The sequence below is a fragment of the Liolophura sinensis genome, chromosome 13, assembly GCF_032854445.1.
Source record: "Liolophura sinensis isolate JHLJ2023 chromosome 13, CUHK_Ljap_v2, whole genome shotgun sequence".
NCBI classification, from domain to species: domain Eukaryota; kingdom Metazoa; phylum Mollusca; class Polyplacophora; order Chitonida; family Chitonidae; genus Liolophura; species Liolophura sinensis.
The window spans coordinates 15,460,448-15,483,617 of NC_088307.1; the positions used below are offsets into that span (position 1 = coordinate 15,460,448).

A 23,170-nucleotide genomic window follows, 5' to 3' on the forward strand; every position below is an offset into this window, starting at 1 on the left:
TGGCTATGTTATTGTTCATTAGTGTCATGTTGTGTTACTGTTCATTAATGGCGTCCTGGTTGTAATTACTATTTGTTAGCTGTGTCTTGGTTTTTGTACGGTTTGTTAACGGTGTCCGGGGCTGTGCTATTGTTCATTAGTGTCCAGGGTATGTTATTGTTCATTAGTTTCCTGACTATGTACTGTTCATTAGTGGTCCTGGCTGTGTTATTCTTCGTTAGTGGTGTCTTGGCTGTGTTACTATTTGTTAGCGTTGTCCTGGCTGTGTTATTGTTCGTTAGTGGTATCTTGGCTGTGTTACTATTTGTTAGCGGTGTCCTGGTTGTGTTAGTGTTCATTAACGGTGTCCTGGCTGTGTTATTGTTCATTAGTGTCCGAGTATGATATTGCTCATTAGTTTCCTGACTGTGCTATTGTTCATTAGTGGTGTCCTGTCTTTGTTACTCTTTGCTAGCGGCGTCCTGGCTGTGTTTCTGTTCACTAGTGGTGTCCTGGTTGTGTTACTGTTCATTAGTGGTGTCTTGGTTGTGTTAGTCCTTCGTTAGCGGTGTCCTGGCCATGTTATTGTTCATTAGTGCTCTGGTTGTGTTACTGTTCATTAGCGGTGTCCTGACTGTGTTACTGTACATTAGTGGTGTCCTGACTGTGTTACTGTTCATTAGTGGTGTCCTGACTGTGTTTACTGTTCATCAGTGGTGTTCTGACTGTTTTACACTTCACTAGCGGTGTTCTGGACTGTTTTACACTTAGCAGTGTTCTGACTGTTTTACACTTCACTAGCGGTGTTCTGACCGTTTTAATCTTCATTAGGGGTGTTCTTACTGTTTTACACTTCATTAGTGGTGTTCTGGCTGTTTTACACTTCATTAGCAGTGTTCTGACCGTTTTAATCTTCATTAATCATTTCTTACCCCTATCATTCTTTATTGTTGCTGTCCTGGCTTTCACGCGGAAAATTCCCTGACCACGATAGATGTATAGAATTCTTTCATTTCAACCTAAGTTCACAGGTCCCTCATTTAGGGTCGGTTAAGTGCGATGGAGTTTTAATGTTATCAACTACCTTGATAGCAAAGCACTCTTTAAAGTGGTCCTTACCCATCTATTGTCACCCACAGCGACGAGCCTCCTTCTGAATCTAATCCCGGCGCAGGCGCGCACTCGAACATCAGAGCTTGTTCCTTAGCACCTCATGCGATGAAATCGGGGTTGAGTCCAGACTGACGGACGAGCAGAAACAGTGGATTTTGGACTACCACAACGATCGGCGTGCGGAAAGTGGCAGTTCAAATATGAACAAAATGGTAGGTCGGTAAAGCGGGGCACCGGCAAAATTAATCCCCCAAATCAAAAATTTTGATCAAAATGGTAGTGTCTTGATGGATAAGTAATAGGTCTGCTAATTGGTTGAGAAGATGGCAAGACTCAGAGTTGGATAATTGACAGGTAACGATGTGGTCAAAATAAAATGTCCATTGATTAGGACAATTGTTGTATATGTAAATCTCTGGGCTTGCAATTGTATCCAATGATACGTCCGGGGAAACATCTAGACGAAATTGTATAAATTGTAATTGAGTCGAGGGTATACAAAAAATTGGTTTTTTTAGGTGTCTAAAAACTACAGTCAGTTAGCTAGCATACATATGAAATATGCATGAATCACACAAATTTGAAGATTGGCATTATACAAATTTGAGATATTAGACATAATTAAGGCTTTAATCTCACAGTCTCACATATTTATCATGCATCATCTCTGCAACTTATTTTTTGCGTTCTAATTTTTTTTTCATAAATTGGTTTCACCGTCAGTTTGTGGACGATGACTTGGCCTGCCAGGCTCAGCGTGTGGTGGACTCCTGTCAGTGGGGTCACAATGATATCCGGGCGTAAGTAATTTACGATCTCTACTACAGTCCTCGCTGTTGATTAACTTGTTGGGTGGTTGTACCATGCTAAACGCTACATGTATCACTTAAAATTGACCGTGGACACGGTTGGATTATAGTCAATCAGGTGGTAACCGGGTGGAGACCACCGCACCTCACCTGAACGAAACCTGCCAGATGTAACGCAACAACCGAACCGCCGAGCCCAATCTTCTGAGCCAAGTGGATTTCCGTCGGAAGCCATCATTTTATTTGTACTGTTACTATTATTTACTTTATTTATTTATTTATTTATTTGATTAGCGTTTGAGTGCAATGCTCACGACTTTTCACTAATATGATGGCAAAACATGAATTCGAGCATGCCACCTAGCTGGTGAAATGCCTGATAATTGCAGCACTTAAATCATCTGAGCCAGACATCTGATCCAAACCCATCAATATGCCCGACTGTCAATGACCCTCACCTGTGTAATTCACCGGCCCGGATAACGCAGTTGGTAGAGCGTCCGCTTCGGGACCAGTAGATCCAGGATCGAGTCACACCTAAGACTTTAAAAGAGGAAGTTGTAACTTCCTCGCTTGGCGTTCAGCATGAAGGGGATAGTGCAACGACTGGTTGACCCGTATCAGTATAATGGCTCGGACGGGGTGGCTTACTTGCCTTCGGTAAGTCGTCCCAGTGAAGCAGCACTAAATAAAAGAGCGGTGGAAATCCGTCCTGCAACAAGGAGGCACATTACACGTACATGCACCCTAAGGATTCCTTCGTCGTCATATGACTGAAAAATTGTTGAGTACGACGTTAAACCCCAAGCACTCACTCACTCACTCGCTCACTCGTTCACTCACTCACTCACTTGTGTAATTACTTCAGTTCCATGTGATGAATATTTCACTTACCGTGAGGATATTACCGTAAAGTACACAAAAACACTCGACAAACCGCCTTGTGAAAAGGTTACTGAACACTTAAAAGGATTTGAATTGGAAGATTCGATGCCAAACAGGCAATTCCGGTCATACCATATTTTAGGAAGGTTCTCAAACGTTAAGTGGCAAAAGATATACAACCTATCATACTCGTACATAATTGTGATGTGTATAAATGAAAAATGTACCGTTAATAACTATTTCTTGTCTAAATTCTGAAAAGAGTTCACATGCTAACAACAACATGTTAAGAGATCCTCGTAACATCTTTTGAAAGTGCATATCTTTGCCAAAATTGTCAAGTATCTATCTCTCTAAGGCAATTATTTTTACTTTAAGGAAAATACAACACTAGACAAAAATGTATATATGCATCGATAAAGAATCCCACAGGAAGTTAAAAAAATATTAATGTTCAGTTTTTGTGAGAAGTTGCATCACTGAGATATCGCAATTCAAAGAAAAATCGCATACATTGAGACAAAGGAAAGCGCCGCCACGTTATCAGTTTTAATGAATCAGGCGCGATTTACTCCTATAACTCCAAGACGCAACTTTTTCCACTTCCGTCAGCCGAACACTGATTTGCTTTTTACCATATGCATTTGACGTATGAGTGACGCGACATCGTATTTCCGGTTGCTCAAACATGACGTATCCCATGCCTTCTTAAAGGATTAGCGTCCAGATTTACCCACTGGTTCTAATTATAAAGCTTGTCCAGATTTACCCACTGGTTCTAATTATTAAGCTTGTCCAGATTTACCCACCGGTTGTAATTATAAAGCTTGTCCAGGTTTACCCACTGGTTCTAATTATAAAGCTTGTCCAGATTTAACCACTGGTTCTAATTATAAAGCTTGTCCATATTTACCCACCGGTTGTAATTATAAAGCTTGTCCAGATTTACCCACCGGTTCTAATTATAAAGCTTGTCCAGATTTACCCACTGGTTCTAATTATAAAGCTTGTCCAGATTTACCCACCGGTTGTAATTATAAAGCATGTCCAGATTTACCCACTGGTTCCTAATTATAAAGCTTGTCCAGATTTACCCACCGGTTCTAATTATAAAGCTTGTCCAGATTTACCCACCGGTTGTAATTATAAAGCTTGTCCAGATTTACCCACCGGTTGTAATTATAAAGCTTGTCCAGATTTACCCACTGGTTCTAATTATAAAGCTTGTCCAGATTTACCCACCGGTTGTAATTATAAAGCTTGTCCAGATTTACCCACCGGTTGTAATTATAAAGCTTGTCCAGATTTACCCACTGGTTGTAATTATAAACCTTATAACCTGTTTAAACAGAGAAGATCAGTAGATGAAAAGCTGTCTAAAAACACTGTCACACATCCACGACAACTCTCGGTCCGTACCATATTTAAGAGATTTCCACATAGGATGTTTAGTCGGAAGAATTCATCTTCTTGTCGAGAGTATATACATGTACTTACATTATCGGTGACAGTTTGATTAGACCTTCATCGCATGCTTAATAGCACTTCTCCGTTAACATACCATTATGAATTCGGCTGTTATAGACTATAATATGAGAAACTGTCGTATTATCTGCAGGAAAAAAGACGGCAAGATGCTGATTGGACAGAACATTGTAGCTGGTTACATCGACAAAGATGTCAAGGATGTTGACAAGGAGCTGATGATCAGGCTGAATAAGTATTACTTTGACGAAATAAAATACTACACGTATCCCGAACCGGATTGTATGGGGGACCACGAATGTAATCACTACAGAGTGGTAAGGCAATTTGAAACCCTGTAAGGCTGCAGAATGGAAAGGTTATGTACAAACTTGTAAAGCTGTAGAATAGTAAAGGAATTTGCAACACTGTAAGACTACAGACTGGTAAGAGAATTGCCACCCTTTTAAGGCTACAGAATATCAAGAGAATTAGTAACATTGTAAGGCTACAGAATGGTAAGACTATTTGCAACCTTGTAAGGATACAGAATGGTAAGGCTATTTGCAAACTTGTAAGGCTACAGAATGGCAATGCAATGTGCAGCATTGTAAGCTTACAGAATAGTAAGGGAATTTGCAACACTAAGGCCACTAAATGGGAAGGGAATTTACACCTTTGTAAGACTGCATAGTGGTAAGGCAATTTACAACTTATAAGGCTTCCATAAGGAGTCATATTAACATTTAGTCGAGAATTATCGATATCGATAACTACCACTATATATCGATATCGATAATTCAAACCTTATGGCCTTTGCTCCTTCCTGACATGTCGTAATGTTTTTAAATAGAAGATTTAAAATTTTAGCAGAACCAGGTTATACGAATTTGCCAATTTTGTTTACAGGTATTATAGGCCTACTAGTATCTGTACCACTCGTGATACAGTGTGTCTGTCATAAGCAGTGCGCAGACTGCTGTATCTAAACACCGACCTTCGCCAGACAGCTCTGATTCTGCTGCTTTACTTCTTCGATGGCTGACGGTGCTACGTGCTGTCTTTCTTAAGATCGTAGAAGGAGCTGTCATTTCCACTCAAATCAACAATAAACACTATTTACAGATATCGCGAAATCGAAAAATATTTATCCACATCGATAATTCATTAATCGATATCGGTAAATGAATTAGCGATATCGAAAAATATTTTTCGATATCGGTAAAAATCGGTAAAATTTGTCGACGTCGGTAAAACTTTATCGATATAGAGAAATATTTATTGATATTTATAATTTTCGATTAAATGTTAATTTGCTACAGAACGGTACAGCAATTAGCAGTCATGTAAGGCTACAAAATATATAAGGAAATTTGCCAACTTGTATGGCTGTACAATGCAAAATACTAAGATTTATAACTATATTCATGGTGATATGGTCGACTATACTGTATTTAGGCGGTGTGGTAATCTATTTCTCTTTTTCTTAAAAGAGGAAGTTGTAACCTCCTTGCTTGGCATTCAGCATGAAGGGAATAGTGCAACGACTGGTTGATCCCTATCAGTATAATGGCTCGGGCCTGGTGCCTTACTTGCCTTCGGCAAGGCGTCTCAGTGAAACAGCACTAGATCAAGCCGGGGTGGAAATCCCCCCTGCATCAAGGAGGCACATACATGCACTCTAAGGATTCTTTTGTTGTCATGTGACGTTAAACCCCAAGCTCTTACTCATTCATATGACTTTTGGTATTTTTAATTCTATCCTTACCTATCAGCTTCATTTTCATAACTGTCACCACGGTTCTACTGCTTCTTTTTAAAAACTTTTGCGAGAAAATTTACTTCAAATTGTCTTTTCATATTGGCGTTTTTGTTATGATCGTCAGTAAACACCCGGCAGTATGTGGCGAAATAACTTTTTTCCCCACTAAATTTTAAGCTAGACAACACGCGGATGGTCGTTGGTTTCCCCCTGGCTCTTCCCGGTTTTTACCCACCATAATGCTGGCCGCCGTGGTATATGCGAAATATTGTTGAGTACGGCGTAAAACACCAATCAAATAAATCAATCAATCTAAGCTAGACATTAGTTAAGTTAGATGCTTTTGGGTAAATTTTCATACCACTCCTCCATCACGAGACTCCGCCATTTTTAAGTCACAATAGTTTCAACATCGAGACGAAAGTGAAGTGTATGCATAGTTGACAATATCATTAAGAGCAAGGAAAATATGTCAGTATTTTGTAGAATAATATTATATACCGCAGCTAGTAGCTACAGTCGATTGTAGACCCTACAGTTGAGATTACAACCGATGGTGAAGATAGGTGGCGCTGTTGCACAAAGGAATTGTAAGGCGATTGTAAAAGGTTTTGAAGTTACAATCGCGATCGTCGGCGAAACTTTACTCGTACATACATGTGTCCTTAGTAAATGGACAATGTACGGGTCCAAAACGTCTCTTGACATCTATTTTTCAAAAGAGATTTACACCATAATGATTCAGCAGCTAACACCATTAACATGGGAAAACATGCTCGTAAGATCTTTTTTTAGACAATTACATTGCACATCTTTGTAAACCGGGTCGAAAAGTACTAACAAACAGTCTACCTATGGCAGGAATACAGGTTTGAAACTTGTCAAAATATGACGAAACTGATCACATTACAAAATTTATGTTTTAAGAATGAGTAAAAACGTTAACCAAAGTGAAACTTCGACAGCACCTAGAAATACAGACATGAAAGTTTCTGGAAAAAAACTGCGTCTGGTTAACGCTGATTGCCACACTGTATATTAAGTTCACCGTGTCCAATTTGAACGAAGAAATGGCGTTTTTGATCGCGAGTGCGTTTTTGTCGGGTTAGCACTTAGCAACCATCTCTTGTATGGTCATATCAGTTTTATCAGTGCTTCCACCGAGTTTTATTCATACATTCTGATTCGAAAATATACAGAATTGTACTGGGATTTTGAAATTTGCGCTTTCTTACCCTATCTCTGTGGGTCCTATTCTTCGCCTTACCGCACGAGGTCCTTTAATAATTGGACAGTCATTTTTCGAAGAGTAATAACAAGTCTCAAATGGGTGGAGAGAGTATTTCCCCAAACAATGTTACAATGTAACCGATAAGGATACACAAATGAATTTAGTTGCGCAACTAAATCCTTAGCGGGCTGACCGGCCCGGATAGCACAGTTGGTAGAGCGTCCGCTTCGGGACCAGTAGATCCAGGATCAATCCTTGATCGAGTCATACCTAAGACTTTAAAAACAACAAGTTGTGACTTCCTCGCTTGGCGTTCAGCATGAAGGAGATAGTGCAACGACTGCTTGACCCCTATCAGTATAATGGCTCGGACGGGGCGGCTTACTTGCCTTCGGTAAGTCGTCTCAGTGAAACAGCGCTAAATAATAGGGCGGTTGAAAACCATTCTACAACAAGGAGGCACATTACAAGTACATGCACCCTAATGATTCCTTCGTCGTCATATGACTGAAAAATTGTTGAGAACGACGTTAAACCCCAAGCACTCACTCACTCTCTCCTTAGCAGTCTATTTTTCTGCACAAGATATCGTGGTTGACCGTGTCGAATGCCGTTGAAAGGTCCAGAAAGCACGCTATAGTGAATTGTTTGCTCTCCTTAACTTACCTACTAGTGACAATGCAGCTAATAATGTCGATTGATTCGGTCGAAAATCACATTGAAAGAACTGAGTAAGTCATTTTCGTCCATATAGCTGAGGATTCGAGTTGATTCTGCCCCCCCCCCCCCCCTCCACAAGAATGTTACTGAAACACGGAACAGTAGAAATGGGCCGATAGATTTCAGCTTGAAATACACTTCCAAATTTATGTATCGGTGTCTTGGAATATTTCTTGTCAGTTCGTACAACTCCAGTAGCCAGCGACAAGTTAACTAAGTGACTAATTGGGCAAGCTATGCAGTCAGCGATGGATTGAACAATTGAAATTTTAATTTCTCATATTGATCTTATGTTAATCTCGAAATAATATATTGGTCTCGAAAACTTTTATATTATTGAAAACATAGCTTTGATCGGTCTCACGGATTTTCGCATTAGTTTTTACCCGACAATTTCCTATACGTAAATTAAGTTTACAAACAATTAAACTCAATCATAACTTTTTCATTCATCATAGGATATGAAAGAACTTGATGCATAAATTTTCAGAAAACTCGCCGCAATACAACTACTTTATTTTTTTCTATTTTCAACGCTTTTGAAGATATTTGCACTCTCTTTTGTTTGGTGACTACCTATGCTATAACCTACACTGTCAAGCTAGGTCAAGGTTTTTGCCCTGATTAGAGTATTTTAGGGTGTTTCCTGATGGTTAGAGATAATTTTGGCGGCGCAGCGGTCGATGCTCAGTTATCATGTAACAATTGGCTTTGGTTATAATATTTACATAAGAGTGAGACCTCGTTTGCGCCATGACGTATACGCTAAATATGGCGCAAACAGTCTGTCCTGTGATACTAGTTGCGTATGATGCAGAATATTGAAGGTCATCTACATGCGATGGAACACGGTACTAAATATATTTAACTAACTGGTTTGATACAATAGGAATATCTCAAAGTTTTTATTTAACTGATATCATAGGGTGTTGAACTTTATTTGCAGAGTGTTCACACGTGCTGCACAACGCACGTCTTCAGCGTCATAAAGGGACTTAACTCTGTAGCTGTAGTTACGAGAAACGTTAAGTCGGAAATCTCATATTATGATATGACTTTTTTGTTTGTTTAAGTAGAACAAACATAATTCTTTATTTTCTATGGACTTTCAGATGATGATTGCAGCTAGCACCAAAATAGGTGGTGCGTGTGGCATCTGTGATAAAGTGTGGAGAAAAACCAAGGAAGTGGAAGATCTATCCCAGAAGGATAAGAACGTCGTGTTTTGTGTGAACAACTACGATAAACCGTGAGCGATAAGTATTAAACTAAGAGCACATCATCGTATAAACAAACCGCACTACTTAAAAAATAACACGGCAATCGTCTATGCATGTTACAAACATGAATGTGTATGAAACTTTTCTGTTCAGGCGGTGTACGTTATTACACGGCTGCTCTAGGTAGCCCATTGTTTTGCTATTTGTGTCTTTTGCCATACTTTTAAAATAATGAATTCCTTTCCGGCCGTAAGTGATAAGGTCTGACAGAAACCTGAGGATGGTCGTGGGTTTCCCCCGGGCTCTGCCCGGTTTTCTCACACTTAATAGTGGCCGATCAAATAAATAAATAAATAAAATAATGAAGCGTAAAACAGGGACTAATATATAACAGAAAACTTGATCAGCTTATTTGATCCCCTGAACCATATGTGGATTTGGAAGAGCACTTTGTCGCCTCACATCCTCGAGGTAATTGTGGATTTACATGTAAATGACTGTCAGTCAATGTAATGATCTGTACTGACTTTAATCAAGCTGTGAGCGGATAATTTGCGTGTTATAAATTTTGCTTCAGTTATCCAGGTATTGTAGGCCTTGTTTCAAAAATTGTCATACTAGGTATTTCAAAAATCCCCAGATATTGTACTAGGTGTTTCAAAAATCCCCAGATATTGTACTAGGTGTTTCAAAAATCTCCAGATATTGTACTACGTGTTTCAAAAATCCCCAGATATTGCACTTGGTGTACCAGAAATCCTCAGAAACTGTACTTTATGTTTCAAAAATCCCTGCATATTGTACTTTATGTTTCAAAAATCCCTGCATATTGTACTTGTGTGTTTCAGAACTCATCAGATATTGCATCAGGTGCTTCAGAAATCCCCCGATTTTGTACTTGATGTTTCAGAAATCCGCCGATTTTGTACTAGATGTTTCAGAAATCAGCCAATTTTGTACTAGATGTTTCAGAAATCAGTAGATTTTGTACTAGATGTTTCAGAAATCCGCCGATTTTGTACTAGATGTTTCAGAAATCAGCCACCTTTGTACTAGATGTTTCATAAATCAGTAGATTTTGTACTAGCTGTTTCAGAAATCCGCCGATTTTGTATTAGATGGTTCAGAAATCAGTAGATTTTGTACTAGATGTTTCAGAAATCCGCCGATTTTGTACTAGATGGTTCAGAAATCCGCCGATTTTGTACTAGATGGTTCAGAAATAAGTCGATATAGCAATCCCTTATAAGGGATTACGCAACTGATAATAATTGTGTACCCAGTGTTAGGAAAGTGGCTTTTTCCTATCTGTTAGCTGTTTCCATATACCCGATACGATTGATGTGACTGAAATTCTGCTAATGTGGCGTTAATCATTCATTCTAATCATTACCTTTGTATGGTGGCTGTAGAAGTTTTATTACCATTAACCTCTTATGTGTAGACTCGCCACGATATCTCTGAAATATTGCCGATGTGGCGTTACGCCATAATCATTCATTCATTCTTGTGTGTAGGTATAACTGATCCAAACCCAGGTCAGTTGAATGTAGAGGTCTGCACTGAGGCATTTTCTGTGAGAATACATGTTTTGTTTGACTGATGTTTTACGATGTACTCAAAATATTTCCCAGGGAAACCACGCCCATCCGCAGGTCCCACATACGATTGGGGAGGAAGACTGGACTTAAACTCACAGCCACCACATTGGGGAGGTGTTCCTGAGTGGTCGTTCAATATGTAGCATTAAACGTAATATAAAAGCTCTAAATTTACAAATATTCTCTTAGAATAATCGACATTAAAAACCAAGTCTCCGGTCTCCAGTATTTTAATCCTGATTCCTAAATTAACAATTCTGTATGATTTAAGAAAAACTTAATTTAAAGCGCAATAAAGCAAAGAGAAAAGGGTTATACTAAGCCCAAAAACACAAATAAAAAGCGAAAATCAGTGTTATCTGCCAATACAATTATTTCGGTATTGTGTAGTTCGCCGAGGGTTTCACACGTGATATTGGTTTAGTTTCCGTCACCTAAAAGCCCATCGGGAGTGGACTGCTCTTAAATATACGTCGTAAAGCCCCAGTCACCTTAAATTCTGAATGATTGGCGGGTTTTTGTTACAGACTAAGCAGCATCAGTGGTATAAAGCTGTTCGAGAAGGGACCACCTTGCTCAGCCTGTCCACTCAATTGGGCCAAATGTGTGAACAAATTATGTGGTAAGTAGTCATTCAGCGAGAAACCTTTCCCATGGCCAAAGGCTAAGTGTTCTACTAAGTGTTCTACTGCTCATTCCTGGTTCATAAACTACAAACGTAACACTTGCACAGAAAAGGCTACCCTACATTACACACTATAGCTGCTCGAAGTTTTAAAGTGAAATGGAAAGGGAAAAGATTGTAAGGTTCATTTTTTGTGTCGGTGACACACTGGATTTCCAGCATCAAAGACTACTTGGTATTGGAACGGCCTTACCGTTATACCCATGTGTAACTTGTGAGGTAACCTGGGAGGTAAACCGAGAGCTAACCAGCGAGGTAACCCATTAACTTGTGAGGTTACCCGTGAGGTCACATGTGAGGTAACACGCCAGGTAACCCGTGAGATAACCTGGGAGGTAACCGTGAAGTAAGCTGTTGTGTAACCTGGGAGGTAACCCATTGTGTAACATGTGAGGTCACCCGTGAGGTAACCCTTGACATATCCCATTAAGTAACCCATGAGGTAACCGTGAGGTAACCCATGACGTAACCTGTGAGGTAACCTGTGAGGTAACCTTGAGGTAACCCATGAGATAACCTGTGACGTAATTTTGAGGTAACCCATGAGGTACCCTGTGATGTAACCCGTGAAGTAACCTGTGAGGTACCTGTGAGGTAACCTTGGGGTAACATATGAGGTAACCTAGAGGTAACCCATGAAGTAACCTGTGAGGTAACCTAGAGGTAATCCATGAAGTAACCCGTGAGGTAACCTTGAGGTAACCCTGAGGTAACCTATGAAGTAACCTTGAGGTAACCCATGAGATAACCTATGAGGTAACCTTGAGGTAACCCATAAGATAACCTGTGAGGTAACCTTGAAGTAACCCATGAGATAACCTGTGAGGTAACCTTGAGGTAACCTGTGAGGTACCCTGTGAGGTAACCGTGAAGTAACCTGTGAGGTACCTGTGAGGTAACCTTGGGGTAACCCATGAAGTACCTGTGAAGTAACCTTGAGGTAACCCTGAGGTAACCTCTGAAGTAACTTTGAGGTAACCCATAAGATAACCTGTGAGGTAACCTTGAAGTAACCCATGAGACAACCTGTGAGGTAACCTTGAGGTAACCCATGAGGTACCCTGTGAGGTAACCCGTGAAGTAACCTGTGAGGTAACCTTGGGGTAACCCATGAAGTAACCCGTGAGGTAACCTAGAGGTAGCCCATGAAGTAACCCGTGAGGTAACCTTGAGGTAACCCATGAGATAACCTGTGAGGTAACCTTGAGGTAACCCATGAAGTACCTGTGAGGTAACCTTGGGGTAACCCATGACGTAACCTGTGAGGTAACCTTGAAGTAACCCATGAGATAACCTGTGAGGTAACCTTGAGGTAACCCATGAGGTACCCCATGAGGTACCCTGTGAGGTAACCCATGACGTAACCTGTGAGGCAACCTTGGGGTAACCAATGAAGTAACCTGTGAGGTAACCTTGAGGTAACCCATGAGGTACATTGTGAGGTAACCCGTGAGGTAACCCTGAGGTACCCTGTGAGGTAACCCGTGAAGTAACCTGTGAGCTACCTGTGAAGTAACCTTGAGGTAACCCATGACGTAACCTGTGAGGTAACCTAGGGGTAACCAATGAAGTAACCTGTTAGGTGACTTTGAGGTAACCTGTGAGGTAACCTTGACGTAACCCATGAGATAACCTGTGAGGTAACCCGTGAAGTAACCTGTGAGGTACCTGCGAAGTAACCTTGGGGTAACCCATGACGTAACCTGTGAGGTAACCTTGAGGTAACTCATGACGTAACCTGTGAGGTAACCTTGTGGTAACCCATGAGGTAACCTGTGAGATAACTCTATGAACACCCAGGAATATAGGATATACCTGGATTTGAAAATTTGATGTAAGGTCAAGATATCGACATGAGCCTTTAAATTAAGTATACGTCATCTGAGAAGCAATTTCATACTGATTCCGAATAGGATTTTCATGAGACTTAAAATGTTTGTTGAAAGTGGATAAAATGCAAGAAAACATTTTTCTACCGTGGACTTTTTGGTTCATATTCATTTTTAGTCTTTAGACATGCTGTAACTGTTACATTTCCAGATTAAATACACAGATGTAGTTTTACATGTATATTCTGGTTGAACGTGGTATTATAGTAGCCAGAGCATGTGCAGGCATAAATCGGTGACGTCACTGTTCTTCAGCTTATTTAATATGTTTCGACAAGCTCACCGCGGAACCATCAGTCTTTATTTACATTTTATTCACTGTAAAAATGTAAAAAAAGACATTTGAGAACCATATTTGGAATCAGGACAACACAGCCTTTCACATGATGGGTACCTAATGTAAAGATAGATTTTTCAAGTATATCTTTGACCAGTGTAGTGCTAGTGAAAGAGTCAAGCAAATTTTCACGCGCAGAATCCTTGTGGTAGTGCCAATGATGATGGCTCCCAGATATAGGGCTGATGTGTCAACATTTGCAATAACCCTGGTCTCCTAGGTGAGTAGAGTAGGAGTGGTAAGATAAAAAATAAACTCTTCATAAAAGCCAGTTTGTATGTGATAATAATCTAAAGACAATGATCTCATCGTGGCGGCAACGTAAAGAAAGATTATAATCGAACGACACGGGCGTATTTTGTGTATTCTACCCTTTAACAAGTTCCAGTGTCCTTGTCAGATATTAATAAACTTAGGGGTGCTAGAACAGACATTCAGATAAAGATAACGGAATAGGAATATAGAAATATTCACTGGGATCGGGTTGAGCTCCGCGTCTGCAGGAGTATCGTGAAAAATAGAAAACCGCAATGAGAAGAATGATGGAGAAAGCTGTTAAGACAATGTTCCCTCCTAGGTGTTTACGATCGTCACCAGTGATATGAGCAGGGCAATCTGAAAATCCCCTACATAAGGGTTGGGGTTGAACCCCAACCCGGTACGTGAACGGACAGAGCTAACACACCATACCACTACGCTACGTGCTGCTAGACTAATTCACAGAAATCTCGGATGTTTTTACTCTCGTGTAATGAAACGTTTGTTAAGAACAAATTATCTACATTTACATGCACTCATTTCCTGGGATTTATCCACAGTGGCATGCAAAGAAGGAGAAGATGGGTGTAAACGTAAGTATGATTCTGCTTTTATTATGACACTCCTTTCTCCCTGACTGCCAATCTATGAAATAAAAGTTAAAAATGCAAGTATTTTCAACCAATTAAATTCTCATTTATTTTTATTTGATTTAATCTAATTAGGTGAAAGTATTGAGTATTGAATCTCCCACATAAACTGATGCTGACCGGACGTTGACACAAAATATATTCTAAGTACACTCTATATAAAAAAAACCCCTGACTATTATGCATTACATACAAAACTCATATGTCCTACGACAGGAAATCAGGCCCTAACTGTTTATCCTTTATTGTGATCTGGGTAGAATCAGATGATAAATGGAACTCTTAGACCTACTGTAGACTGAGTAAAATCTTATGATGAAATGAATGTAAAACCTACTGTAGACTGAGTAAAATCAGATGGTGAATTGAATGTAAAACCTACTGTAGACTGAGTAAAATCAGATGATGAATTGAATGTAAAACCTACTGTAGACTGAGTAAAATCAGATGATGAATTGAATGTAAAACCTACTGTAGACTGAGTAAAATCAGATGGTGAATTGAATGTAAAACCTACTGTAGACTGAGTAAAATCAGATGGTGAATTGGATGTAAAACCTCCCGTAATCTGAGTAAAATCAGATGATGAGTGGAATCTAAAACCTACTGGGACTGAGTAAAATCTGATGATGAATTGAATGTAAAACCTACTGTAGACTGAGTAAAATCTGATGGTGAATTGAATCTAAAACCTACTGTAGCCTGAGGGTAATGACCCATGCGGTCGCTGTGAGTTCAAGTCCAGCTCATGCTGGCTTCCTCTGTCAACAACCTGCGGATGGTCATGGGTTTCCCCCGGTTTCCTACCACAATAATGCTTGCCGCCGTCGTATAAGTGAAATAATCTTGAGTGCAACATAAAACACCAGTCAATTAAAATAAATAAGTACTGTACACTGAGTAAAATGAGATGGTGAATGGAATCTAAAACCTTCCGTGGTCTGAGTATAAAATCAGGCCACTACAAAACTTCTTATAAATAATGTAGCAAGTGCCTATTACGGTCCCCACAGTTGATTGTATTTTGCCTGTTGACAGATTTTGACAACTGCAAGGACATCAGCACCGCCGCAACGTGCAACTATGTGAAGTCGAAAAAGTTATGCGAAGGCTATAAGGGCAACTGCGCTAAAACATGCGAGTAAGTAAATAATTTGTGTAGGTGGCTGGCTAAACAACGTCAGTGTAGTTCATCTTGACCATGACTAGGTGGCCAGAAAGGTAAGGAAAGAACGTCGGTGTAGTTCATCGTAACGGTGGCTGGATGGCCAGAAAGGTAAGGAAAGAACGTCAGTGTAGTTCATCATGATGTTGACTGAGTGGGCAGACAGGTAGGGAAACAACGCCAGTGTAGTTCATCATGACGGTGAATGGGTGACCACACAGGTAAGGAAACAACGTCAGTGTAGCTCATCATGACGGTGACTGGGTGGCCAGAGAGGTAAGGAAACAACGCCAATGTAGTTCATCGTGACGGTGACTGGGTGGCCAGACATGTAGGGAAACAACGTCAGCGTAGTTCATCGTGACCGCGGCTGGGTGGCCAGACAGGTAGGAAAACAACGTCAGTGTAGTTCATCGTGACGGTGACTGAGTGGATAGATAGGTAAGGAAATAAGCAAGTGTAGTTCATCGTCACGGTGGCTGGGTGGCCAGGCAGGTAAGGAAAGAAGGTCAGTGTAGTTCATCGTGACGGTGGTTGGAATGGATGGCTAGACTGGTCACGAAACTACCTCAGTGTAGTTCATCGTGATGGTGGCTGGGTGGCCAGGCAGGTCAGGAAACAAGACAGTGTAGCTCACCGTGACGGTGGTTTGAATGGATGGCTAGACTGGTCACGAAACTACCTCAGTGTAGTTCATCGTGATGGTGGCTGGGTGGCTAGACAGGTCAGGAAACAAGACAGTGTAGCTCACCGTGACGGTGGTTTGAATGGATGGCTAGACTGGTCACGAAACTACCTCAGTGTAGTTCATCGTGATGGTGGCTGGGTGGCTAGACAGGTCAGGAAACAAGACAGTGTAGCTCACCGTGACGGTGGTTGGAATGGATGGCTAGACTGGTCACGAAACTACCTCAGTGTAGTTCATCGTGATGGTGGCTGGGTGGCTAGACAGGTCAGGAAACAAGACAGTGTAGCTCACCGTGACGGTGGTTTGAATGGATGCTAGACTGGTAACTAAACTATGTCAGTGAAGTTCATTTTGACTGTGGTCAGACAAGTGCGGAACTAAAAGGAACTTGACGAATGAGGTCAAGTGTTCGAATTTATCTCTGCTTGGTCACGGCTTTATGTCAGAGATGTTTGCTAGGTACCAGACTCCACAATCAATCAGTCTTAGCAAGCCTCTGTTACAGGTTCGAGCCCAAATGTTTGAAGACATGGTCAGTTTGATGTGCGTCAATATACCTGTCTTGTGTTCACAGCGCCTGCTGATTGCTTTTGCCCCGTGACAGTTCGACACCAAACGATTGCCAACAGTTGGTTTCATACACAGGCCGGGGAATCCCGACAGAATATTTTGCAAGTCTCTGACGAATGATATCCTAAAAGAAATGAGTTGTGTTTATTCCCACTAGCACTTCCAGCCAGTTGTGCATTTCGTGTCACCTATAAAGTAATAAATCACCTGCCTGGCAATTTTTGTAAACTATGCCTTTTTCCAAGATTGTCACTGCTCCTATGGGTCCTATTTCACTGCTCCTGTATTTGTCAGACATGGTTTCATTGTCAAAAGTCAGTAATGGTATATATTTAAAGATGTAGTTTGATACAAGTAATTCTAGTAGAAAACGATTTCAGTTTTAAGGCTATGGAAATCTGAGACATCCGTGACCGAGTGGTTATAGTGCTAGGGCAATACACATGAGCCTCTCACCCTTGTGGTCAATGTGGGTTCACAATAAGCTCATGCTGACTTCCACTATGGCTGCGTTGCCATGAACTTCCCCGAGGTCTACCCTGTTTCCTCCCACCATAATGCTGGCTGCCGTCGTATAAGTGGAACATTCTTCAGTACAACGCAAAAACAAGTATATCTTATAAACAGATAAACGCACAAATAATTAAGGACATTGTACTGTAAAAGAAACTTAAATTTTTACCCTATCTGTTATTTTTGTGTGTCATTGGCAAGTTTGTTGTTTATGCAAACCTTGCCAATCTTGCCATGAATCTCACAGATCTCCTAACATTCGAAAATGCGGCGAAAATTCCACAAGCTTTCATTCTCCAAAGCCCATAAAATTGTACCTTGAACTTACCGAGAAACGCTCGACCTAAGAGCGGTTTAAGGATCCCATACCTTTGAGGGATCATACTTCGACGCTGCTAAAGTTTGATCAAACGATTGGCACGTATTGAAAAAATTTCACTTGGCTTTTAACGAGTTGAGACTGTTGCTTGACGCCACATTATGTCATAATCGATGTTTTAAACTTCGCCACAGCTAAATAACTGGTCGAGAGAATAGTGTTTTCCGCGGTACGTAAGGAAACACGTGGGACGCGCTTGAATTATCCAGTGCTAAATGGCTATATCTGGTGAATGAAGATAAAAGCACACTCTGCCCTGTGAAATTACTCAATAATTGATATAGGAATGAGAAGAAGAAGAGGTATGGCAGAAAAAGCGTAAATGCAGTCTGAATAACGACACGTCTAATTCGTACATAAGTTTTGGAACAAGGTAAGGAGGTAACAGTTGCCTCACCAGTACTACAACTTTCCAGGTTCATACTTTCATCGACTAACACTTACAGACTGAAAGCTAACGACATATAGGGGTGCCTGGGTAACTTAAAAGTTCTGACATTGCATCAACATTATAGAAGGAAAGTATGGACCTAGTGTCCTGGCCATAAAAACGCGTCTGATCAAGAAATCTACATCTTGCAACTCCTTTCAAAATAGGTCTGTAATTAGCAATTCACGTCATCTTCCATGTACCGTCATATTACTATACCACCTTTTTTTGGATCTGACTAAAGCCGCGCAGAGGAGTCCTTCCCGCACAATGACCAGTGGAGTCCCAACAATATCGGTTATTTTTCTTTTACAGTTGACGAGTACTACTTCACAAGTGTACCGATAAATCGTCATCACACAGGTAGGAATCAAATATAACTTACTGGCTTATGTGGTATATACTTCATGCCAGAGAGGTTTACAACATCTGTCGCACTGAATCTGTAGCTCTCCGCCCATTACCATGTAAAAAGGATCAGCTCCAGTACTGTATCTACAAGTACTGTATCTATCTGGCAACTATTACCTAAAATGGCTTACCAACATCACTCTGCGCTGTTTATCAACGTAGCCTAGAACACCGGGCATTGCTGATACTTTGGAACATAGAGCAAGCTCGAACTTCAGTCAAAATGTCAAATCACCTTAAAACTGTTGTTTTGTTTATGCTAAAAAGGTCAAAATTTTCCATGACAGCCTAAGTTCTGGTTGAGTTATTCTACAACAAATCTCAGCTAATGTAACTTAAAGTAACATACCAACTTTAATGAATTTGAAATTTTGCCTTATGTGTAAGATGGCTTCGTGATCTGTAGAGTGAACTAAGCCGCAAGAAAGGCAGAAGTTACACACTGGCTCTACTGCTGGCCGAGAGTCATTCATCTTACATATCCAATGGTTTGCCTACGGACCCACAAGTGTGTAAGTGACGTACTACTTTCACAGATTCCAGTTACAAACTAATTTATCTGTACTACTGCTAGTATAAATAGTAGAAAGCTGCACCGGATTAGACCATCACTGATCAGTGGTATTATCCTACTGACACTTGTCAACAAACAACAACGACATCAAAAACGCGTCTTCCGTAAAACCCTTAGTCTCAACTATTTAAAACAACTTAAGAGATTGACTTAAGATAAACAGCTACAATTTCAGCACATTAAATTTTACGAACAACCGCATTTATTTTATTCTCTTAAACTGTGTTCATTCTCTTTAACATCTTATTAAATTGGTTAAAGAGAACATATAAATGATGAACGAGCTATGTGGGTTGTAACGGTACCAGTTACACAGATAGCACATTAAGAGCTTCGTATAAAACCACATCAACGTCGCGAACGAGCATGGTTCAATTCGACAGCCTGAAAGAAACACACACAGAGGTATTCGTTTTATACGATGTTACAAACTAATCTAAACTAATCTATTACTATTACTGCAGCTTCAAACTTCATGTTATTTTCAAGGAAGCTGGGAACAAGGTCTTACATGCATAAAGCTGTTAAGTAGCGAACAACAGAAAAATCAGTACCTAGTCGCCCTACGGAGTGTCTATCCGTAGGGCGACTAGTGACGATGCGTCTTTATGCGGATAATCTGTGACATAATATTTGTACATGTACAATGACCGGTCCGGATAGCACATTTGGTAGAACGTCCGCTTCGGGACCGGTAGATCCAGGATCAATCCTTGATCGAGTCACACCTTAGACTTTAAAAGAGGAAGTTGTAACTTCCTCGCTTGACGTTCAGCATGAAGGGGATAGTGCAACCCGTATCAGTATAATGGTTGACCCGTATCTGTATAATGGCTCGGGCGGGGCGGCTTACTTGCCTTCGGTAAGTCGTCTCAGTGAAGCAGCACTAAATAAAAGAGCGGGGGAAATCCGTCCTGCAACAAGGAGGCACATTATACGTACATGCACCCTAATGATTCCTTCGTCGTCATATGACTGAAAAATTGTTGAGTACGACGTTAAACCCCAAGCACTCACTCACTTACATGTACAATGAGTAATAAAAATGAACTGGTTTCACAAAATTAGTCAACATAAACTATACCAACATGTGGTATATCATGATATTATGAGGTACGATATTAGGGCCGATGACTACCATTGAGACATGGGTGGTATTTATTTATGAATAAAGTTTCTTTTACATCTAAGGTGGCTTGATTTCCATCTAATACTTTATAAAATGGAAAGACTTTAAGCGATGGAGTCAATGACAATGCCCATGAGCGTATGTGCTTACTGACTGGAAGATGATAATATCCTTCGTTGATAATATGTTGTCGATGCAGTGTCAATCTGGAGCGGAGGGCTGAGGTCTGACCAGTATATTGTTCGCCACATCCCATGCAAACAAGTGCATATACAACATTTGTTACAGTGCAGCACATGTCAAATTTTACATTAAACAATCTTCCCTCTCAAACTGAAAGTTTTAACATGTGTATGCATGCTCCACATCTGGTTTTATTGCATTTAGAAACCAATGGGTTTTCTGAAAAGTGACAACGAGTTAACATTTTTATCCTGCACTGTTTTTAGAATTGGTAATTTCTTCACATTGATTTGGAAGATGTTGTTATTATTGGTTATTGGATTTGTGTTGAAACAAATGGAATTACCTTCTCGTCAGGTTTTTGTTCTGTGAGGGTTACCTTAATTCAGAGAATGAATGACTCTGAGCGGTCCTAATTTCTTTTTCAATTAATCCTTCCGGATAACCCCTGTTGTGTAGACATGATTTAAGCTCTTATTTTTTTTCGATTCTACGTTTACTATTGTACAGATTCTTCTGGCAAGGGAATATGGGATATTTTCCCGAGTATGACGTGGGTGATTCGAACTAAAATGAAGATAGAGTTGTGTGTCCGTGGATTTTTGATAAATGTCAGTTGATATAGAAGTCCCCTCTATCATAACAAGTATGTCTAAACAGGGTATTGGCTTGAATTTATTTCTATTGTGAAGGATTATTGGGGATGAAGGTTACTAAGGCTATCACAGAGAATATAATTGGGCCCAGCTTCCTTTGGCCAGAAAATAAAACAATCATCCACGTCTCCTTTCCACTGGCCTTTAAATTCTGTTGCAAAATCATGTCAAAACATGCTTTATCTTTTTTGTAAAGAGATATTTCTAAATAGCATATTCCTAATGTTGCCTAAACCGGGGCCACCTTTGTTCCCATTCCTGTCCCAAGAATTTGCATATAATGACAATCGTTAAAACAGAAGGAGTTATAGTTTAAAATAAATTTATACAAACTATCAGAAATTGTGTTTAAAGCGTTTGTGCAGTGATTCGGGATGTCCATTTAACCAGTACTGTATTGCGTAAGAGAAAGTAAATCATGTTCCATAAAAGAGAACTTTAGCATTTAGCATGTACGACGAGGACTGGCCACTTCAATATAAAATATTCCGCTCTAAGTAATGTGCAGTTCCGTAGGCCAGAACATCTCAAATCTTTACCCCAAGGCTATTTTAGTAACCCAGCAACTGTGTTACCTCCAAGTGCAAACCTAACGGCGGCCTGTACATGTGCTCAGATCCAACAGCGTTTCTATATGGGTAACATAGCATATCTGATACCGTCTGTTCTAACCAAAATAATTTCCCAACTAAACCCCATAATTAAGGAACTAATCGATGCGCACCAACTCAAGCAATCGACACGAGTTAAAAATAATTCAATTTTCTCATGGTTTCTAACGAGTACAGACTGTTGCCGGGCACACCAATATGAAATCATCAGTGTTTTAAACCCAGCTAGAGCTAAAATTATAGGTCAGAGAGCAAAGCAGTATGCTTACATTCAATTTCTCGTCACAAACTACCTCGCATAGGCTCCTTTTGAAGCGCATTTTATCATTTTTACACAGCTTGACCTTTTCTCGTATGACTTTGGTGATTTACGTAAGCTATAACATGGTGTAATGCCTTTACCATGTACCATGTACGACGAGGAGTAATGTGCATTTCGGTAAGCCAGAACTTCTCAAATCTTTACCCCAAGGCTTTTTTAGTAACCCAGCAATTGTGTTACCTCCAAGTCCAAACCTCTAACGGCGGCCTGTTCATGTACTCAGATACAAGAGCGTTTCTATATGGATAACATAGGATATCTGACACCGTCTGCTCTAAACAAGATAACTAAACCCCATAAAAAAGGTACTAATCGATGCTTATGACGTCATCAGTGTTTTAAGCAAGTGTTTTCCACTTTTGTATTTTTTACCGATCTCTTTGCTAATTGAAATCAGCTACAGTGTAGTGTGTACAATTGCAACTGGCCATTACTATATTAAACATTTGATTATAAGTTATATGCCGTTGGAAAGAAGAGAAAAGGTCAAATATTTGGGCCAAGCCCAATTAACTGACCAGCAATTGTCTTACTTCTAAGTCAAAGACAACCCCAATATTTATCTGCATGGACAAATACAACAGGATCTGTATATAGAAAATACAAAGCACTTAATACAGAATGTTCTAAAAAAATACAACTGAACACTGACCCACATCAATAGATGCGAAATTAGGCAATCCATCGGCGGGTGTTCAAGAAATTGACAATTTCTGTGGTTTCTATGGTGTATACCCGTTGCTGGACACGCAGTTAGGATGTCAACCATGATTTAAAGACCACTACAGCTTGCAATACTGGTCGGAGAGCAAAGCAGCTTGCACCATTCGATTTCTCGTCACAAAATACGTCGGATTAGTCTCTTACCAGCAGCACTGGAACAGTTTTTCCACTTTTGCATTTTTGCCTGCTCTTTTTGTTAATTGAAATCGGCTA

The 23,170-nt window shown here is 40.2% G+C and overlaps 1 protein-coding gene across 1 annotated transcript; it reads left to right on the forward strand.

Moving 5' to 3' along the window:
* The first annotated feature begins 1,820 nt into the window (after nucleotides 1-1,820).
* On the forward strand, nucleotides 1,821-17,254 carry LOC135480649 (peptidase inhibitor 15-like). Its single transcript, XM_064760545.1, has 7 exons — nucleotides 1,821-1,892; nucleotides 4,405-4,588; nucleotides 9,076-9,212; nucleotides 11,312-11,406; nucleotides 14,514-14,546; nucleotides 15,642-15,744; nucleotides 17,031-17,254. The coding sequence occupies exons 2-7, from the start codon at nucleotides 4,421-4,423 to the stop codon at nucleotides 17,038-17,040; spliced, it is 546 nt and encodes a 181-aa protein (XP_064616615.1). The 5' UTR covers nucleotides 1,821-1,892; nucleotides 4,405-4,420; the 3' UTR covers nucleotides 17,041-17,254.
* Nucleotides 17,255-23,170: the final 5,916 nt, after the last annotated feature.

Excerpts from the sequence above, each read along its gene's own strand:
- LOC135480649 (XM_064760545.1), top strand. The coding sequence starts at position 4,421 with ATGCTGATTGGACAGAACATTGTAGCTGGTTACATCGACAAAGATGTC. Across the intron at positions 9,213-11,311 it reads GTGAACAACTACGATAAACC|ACTAAGCAGCATCAGTGGTA; the intron begins GTGAGCGATAAG and ends TTTTTGTTACAG. Across the intron at positions 14,547-15,641 it reads AGGAGAAGATGGGTGTAAAC|ATTTTGACAACTGCAAGGAC; the intron begins GTAAGTATGATT and ends GCCTGTTGACAG.